Source organism: Palaemon carinicauda, chromosome 8 (assembly GCF_036898095.1).
Source record: "Palaemon carinicauda isolate YSFRI2023 chromosome 8, ASM3689809v2, whole genome shotgun sequence".
Taxonomy (NCBI): Eukaryota; Metazoa; Arthropoda; class Malacostraca; order Decapoda; family Palaemonidae; genus Palaemon; species Palaemon carinicauda.
In genome coordinates, this window is record NC_090732.1 from 74,278,194 (window position 1) to 74,284,817 (window position 6,624).

The following is a 6,624-nucleotide window of genomic DNA, read 5'->3' on the forward strand; positions in this document are numbered from 1 at the left end:
CTGATATATTTATACAATATGTGTTTGATATTATGTGACACTTATCACCAAATAGTTTGCAGGTGCTGGTGATAGTTATTATGCATTGCTTTGATTTTTCATTACTAATTTTCATGATTATTGTTACCATACTGGAAAGTACAATGGTTTTACTGCAGCAATATACAGTAACTGTATATGTTCTCTATATTGGTTACACTCGGCAGTTTAGTTTAGTACAGCACTTTGAATGACATAAGTATGTCCAAGATAGTGAGATGGGGATATTAATTAACCCTTGATAGGTGTGGTGGGTCGTATACGACCCAACAAGGTTTAAAAAAAATTTTTTTTTTTTGCCATAATTTTTCATCCGCATTGGTTGCGCGTGATATCGACCTGCGAGACCTCAGTTCAGTGTGCGCAGCAGTCGGGTCAGGACGCATTTCATCCCAGCTCTTTTCCTTGTGCTATTTTTGAGATACTCTCGCATCAAGCTCGACCCATCAATACCTAATTAAGGTAAGTTGTTTAATATCAAAGTTTTTATATTATTATCGAATGTGCAGTAGTGTTTAGGTGTGTATAAAAAAGGATTGTTGTAAAGTGTTTGTAAATATCTTTTACCCTGTATGTTTTTATGAAATAGTTTATAATTTTTCCTGTTTATGTAAGTTTGTACCTTTATGATAACTTAATTATGATCATTATTTTAATTTTAATTGCAAAATAATCTATAAACTTCATTCTAGCTACCATAATATTTTTATGCAAATCTTCGAACAATTATATAAATAAATAACTCGCTGATATTGACCTATTTTTCTCCATTTCAGTTAGCCAATTTGGCCTTACAAGGTGGTGTGGTTGGCGGCCAGTTTTTGAGCATATCCGACAGGTAAGCTGGCATAACTCTATGTATTCATTTTTTTTTTCTTTATAAAATATCTGATATTGAAAAATTTCGTAATATAACTCGGCAAAAAAAAAAGAAGAAAAAAATTCCCCTTATATAGCAATAAATATCTGAGTGCAGATTCTTTTATACATTTTTGTTGTACGATAGTAACACAATATCCTATAAAAATTTCAGCCACTAACTATGTCATTTACTTACCCAAAATAAATGTTGAAATGAGGATAGATTTTTTTGACCCCCCCCCCAAAAAAAAAACCATACTTTTTTTTCTCATTTCAGGAAGCGCTCCCTTTTGGTTCCTCCTGCCCTGGATCTCAGCAAATGGTGCTCAATTATCGTAGAATAAGGGCTTAGAATAGTGTTAGTTCATTTCCATATTTATATTTTAGGTGAATATTTTTGTAAAGTCATTTTTCTTGTATACTTATTTTGTTAATTTATTTGTAATAAATATTTATTTTAGACTTAGCTTTTATTTACTTTTTTTGAAGATTAGAATATTCTTTGAAATTTTTTGGGGACCTCGGGTCGAGGTCGACCCATCGAAACCTATCCAAGGTGGGGAAATAATGATACCTATCCAGGGTTAATATTGCCAGTATAAGATTTTTATATAATGGATTTCTTCCTCTTCTTTGACTACAGCTTTTTCTGCTATGAAGGGTTGCTATTTCTTGAAAGCCATTTCCAATTTCTTCTACCTCGATGTCCTTCACTGTGAGATCTTTCTCTTCCATATCTGCTGTTACACACTCTATCCACCCTCTCTTTGGTCCCCCCGCCTCCCTTCCTCCTACCTGGCACATCAGTCTCCAACAACCTCCTCCCAACATACTCCTGGTCTCTCCTCATTACATGCCCAAACCAGTGGAGTCTCTCTGTTTGGGATTTTTTTTGACACCTCAGTAACCTTAATTGTTCTCTGTACTAAGTCATTCCTAACTGTATTCAGTCTCCTGATCTCAGCCATCCATCTTAGCTTTCTCATTGCTGCAACATCCATTTTCTTTTCAAAGGTCTTTTTCATGGGTCAGGTTGCTGTGCCATATGTCATTGCAGGTCTCACTACAGTTTTATGTACCTTTCCCTTGAACTTTACATGTACCTTCCTATCACTCCTGCTTGAATTCTTCTGTTTACTTCCATTTAGAGCTCTGCTGTTCTCTCAACATATAACCCTAGGTACTTGAATTTGTCTGTCCTTTTTACTATTTCTCCCAGCAAATGTATGTGACTCAATTGATTCTGCAGGTTGCAACACATGCACTCTGTTTTTGTTCTACTGATCTTTAGCCCTATGCTCTCCAATTCCATTATTAATCTCTCCAGCTTCCCCTCCAATTCTTCTCTGGTTTCATCACACAGAACTGCGGACAGTCCTCGCCCAATGAACTTAGCACTTTGCGAATTTTCACTTAGGGACATAATCTCCGCAAGTCAAAAACATGTTTGTTAACTCCGTAGAATTATATTTTCAAAATTAGCGTCACTCCTAAGTGGTTCCCAATCCTACCGTCACCCACGCTGAGCAGTACCTATCTGTTTTATTCAAAATCTATTGTCTTAACAATTGTGATAGGCGTCTATGGGATTTTTCATTGCTGCCTTGGTTTTTTTTTGCCTTATTTCAGTGAATCAGAATAATATTAACTGTGTCTGATAAGAAGGCTGCCAGTAGTAGCGCACAGAAGCATAAAACTAGGAGTGACAGTGGTAGTAGCGTAAAGAAAAGGCAAACTATTTCAATGGAAATGAAAGTAGCCATTATAAAGAAACTAGATAGTTGTGGAAAGATGGCAAATATTGAGTAAGCATACAAAGTTAATCGGTCAACAATCAGCATGATTTAAAATAGCAAGGACCATATTTTAGAACATGTGAAGAATGCGCTGCCAATGACTTCGACCATTATATAAACAAAAGAGGAAAGTTTATGTCTGTCATGTTTAGAACAAGGCTTTTAAAAGGATGTTATGAAAGACAAAAATACCTATTCCCAAAGTGTGAGCAGCGAGTCGAGACGAGATCCGACTACCGTATTGTTTGGTCAAATCTGTCATCATTTCACTGTTGGCAGCATTTTGAAAGTAAACCGAGCCTCGAAGAGAGCGCCTGCCGCGATAAGGAGACTGTCCTGTTTTGACCAAGATGTCATTGTCTTAATTAGTAGAGTCAGCATATTTTGAGTAACTGAGCCTGAGGGAAATCTTTGTTTATAAAATATGTCATCATGGAAGGACACGTGCTGCCCTTTTTTTTACAACTTCACACGTGGTCCAGATTGCGTCAGAAATTTCTTCTAGAAGCTTCCATGGCGTGATCGAAGTGGGCATTTTTGAGGAAGCCAATAGAGACGCAGAATTTAAAAAAAAAAATGCCTTCTATGGAAATGACCACTGCCCACTGTAATTAACTGCACCCATACGTGGGTATATAAACTTCAAGAAGAGATTGTCGAAGAGAGATAGGACAGGACATAAGACGAGAGGAACTATGTCCGAAGCAGATGAGATCCAAGTCCTAACGAGATAAGAAGCAAAGAAGACCAGAAGTCTGATAGAGCCAGATTCTAACCCTCCCTTCAGACGACAAAGGCTATCTCCAAAATCCTGTTATGGACGAGAAGAAGAGACAAATTGAAGCAGCCAGCCCTCCCTGCTTTTAACGAGAATTAGCCTACACTGCCTGCAGCCTGCCTTAGTTCATCTCTTATCATCCAATTCTTGGAGAAGAGTTCTGATGCCATCTTGATGCCACCGTTTCTGTGACGTCTTCGAATCCGGTCATCGTGCCAGTTTCATCTGAACTTCAGCTGCCCTTCTGCGATGTTCTCAAGCCTGAAGTCTCCATTCCAGTATCTTCTCAGCAGTTGCAGAAATCTATTCCTTAAGTATTTCTACCATATTGACTGTTCTCCTTTTCTATTGATGTTTTCATTGATTTGATTTGTCACTTAAAGTATCGGAAGAAGTAACATTAATTTTCTTTATAAATTTGTGAATAAACGTGTTGTGTTTTTTCGTGCTTTTCCCATATTTCAATTGTGTTTGTGGGAAACATTTATTATAATTATTAAAAGAATCTGTAACGATTTTAAGATCGTATCAATGTCCAAGATGGAAAAACTCCTACCTATGTGGATCAAGCATCAGAAACAAAGGAAGGTACCTCTATCTCTGATGCATATTCAAGAAAAGGATAAAAGCATTTACGAAGATCTGAAGACAAAGGCAAGTGGCAAAGATTCGGGTGAGTCTTTTGTAGCAAGCCTCGGTTGGTTTAACCGATTCAAAAACAGGGGTAATTTACATAATTTTGGCATTATTGGTGAAGCAGCAAGTGTGAATAAGAAGGCTGCTGAAAAGTTTGATAATTGTTTAAAATCAATAATAGAAACTGAAGGCTACACTCTGCAGCAAATTTTTAATGTAGAAGAATCTGGCCTTTTTTGGGGAAAAATGCAACTGAGAACCTATGTCAGCCGCGAGAAGAGCATGCTACAAAGAAGTCAGTGTCCAAGCATGTCTGTATCTGCTCAGCCCTTTTAGAGGCAACATCTGATGTGGATTGCTCCTGCTCTCCGTACCCCTACACCCCTACTAATTATGGTAAGTCTCTGAAAACTTCACATACAGTAGTATAGCCAAAGTATTGTATTTCAGGGTAATATATATTTTTTTTTATTTCTTTATTGATAGAGGAAATAGGTGAAGTTAGTTAGTCCATTTGACCAATTTCTTTAACAGAATTTGTGCCCCACTTATGGGAAATCATGCTAATTAGTGAAGGACTTAGCTTAGGTTGAGTCCCTAGCCATTCACAAAGATGGAGATCCAAAACAAGGAGGAAGATGACAATCCAAGAGCTCTGATGCCAAAACCAAGGAACCAATGTGGACTAAGAAGGAAGACATCAGCAACTCTTGACCAGCACGAGTGTTCACCCACCCACAGTATCCATCCATTCCCCATTCCAGTATTTTCAGGCTACGCTTGCACTGGCTGTTGTTGAGCTCGTTTATTATGGGGAATGTGGAAAAAATGTATAGGAAAAATACAAATTATTTCTAGATTTATTTTTTAATTTTTTTTTTTATTGTCTAAGTTATATTTGTACAATGTTTTGTTTCCAATGAATATTTTTTGTACATTTTAATTTGTTTGTCTCCAGTCCATCATCTAAAATTCTTCTCTTTGTTATTACATAGCGACGCTGCCGTGCACCCAGCAGGGCAAACCTTTATGCAAGGCAGAAGGATGTGGGCACTACTTTTACCACCAACATCCATAAAATAATTGTGGTTATTGACGTCTTCTTTGTATAGGCGAAATTCATACTCCTAGTGTACAGGATTACTTTATTTGGAGAATGATACAGGTGATGTGTGTATGTAATGACTGACAAGGTCACTAATACACTTCAACAATAATGAGAATAATAAAAGTACCACTTGCCGATTCTTCAGGATTCGCTCACTCTTTAATGCTGTAACCAGAAGAGTTCCAGAAAGTGGCTGAGACTACAACACATCTGTTGATGAGGTCATAGTGGGATACAAGGGTACTAGGGCATGATAAGTGGGATACAAGGGTACTAGGGCATGATACTTATGGTAATATATTTAATGTTATGTGTTTCTGTTGTGCAAACGAAGTACTGATGGCTACATACATGACATCCACCTCTACCACAGGGCAGAACTTTCTCCAGCAATCGGACGGATTTCATAGAAAAGGATTCAGCCCTGCAGGTCAGCAGTGTGATGGTAATCATCCTTGCCAAGGCATTAATGAAACAACACCAGTCTGCCATCTATGCAGACAACTGGTTCACCATTATGAAGCCAGTGACATTCCTCAAGGAAATGTTTGGCTGCAGATATGTTAGTGCTGTGAAAACCAACAGGATTGGTTATCCAATGATCACCTCTTTTAACCTTAGAACACAGTTGTGGGTAATTTTTACCCTACCCCCACTTGTGTCATGTGCAATAGCCACATGGGTGGAGGCAGTCAAGTGGGTCTTTCTGTAACTTCATTTGGCTGTTAGCTCTCATGTTTAAAGGTAGTGTTTTCGCGTTCGAGCCGTCGTAGGGCCATGTATATTGTGCTTCGGGTAGATTTTACCCCACAACCGTGATAACATGAATAAGTCTAGCATGTCAGAAGAAAGTTCTTTGTTGCCAAGTGAAATTGAAAGTGAAGATGATAATGTTGAAAGCGAGATCTTGGATGACTCTGATACAGACAAAGATTAAGAGTAACCCTTGGAATCTGATGTTGCCACTGATGAGGTCGATGAAATGAAGTTACAGAGTAGTGCGTGTAAGAGAAAAAGACATTCATTAACACCTCACAAGCCATCTGGTGTCCAGTATGTTGATATACCACACCACCCTTCCACCATGGACCCACAACTCCAAGACCCCTCCCTGCCTTCTCCCTCTGCTAGCCCAGCTTTGACAGCTGTTGCTAGGGGATACAAAAGGCTCTGTGGTGCGGATGTTCAAAGTGCTACAAAACCAATAACTCCTGCTGCCTGCGTACTGTCTCTTCAGCTGCCTGTGTTTTCTCTGCTGGTGCCCATGCTGTCTCTGCTGCTGCCCGTGCTGTTTCTTCTGCTGCCCATGCTGTCTCTGCTGCTGCCCGTACTCTCATTGCTTCTGCTGCCCATGATGTCTCTCCAGCGCCCCTTTGGTAATCTTTCTCTTTTTTATAAACAAATGT

The 6,624-nt window shown here is 38.7% G+C and overlaps 1 protein-coding gene across 1 annotated transcript; it reads left to right on the plus strand.

Moving 5' to 3' along the window:
• Positions 1-4,014: 4,014 nt before the first annotated feature.
• LOC137645298 (tigger transposable element-derived protein 1-like) lies at positions 4,015-4,446 on the plus strand. Its single transcript, XM_068378115.1, has one exon. It carries the CDS (start codon positions 4,015-4,017, stop codon positions 4,444-4,446), a length of 432 nt encoding a protein of 143 aa, XP_068234216.1.
• Positions 4,447-6,624: the final 2,178 nt, after the last annotated feature.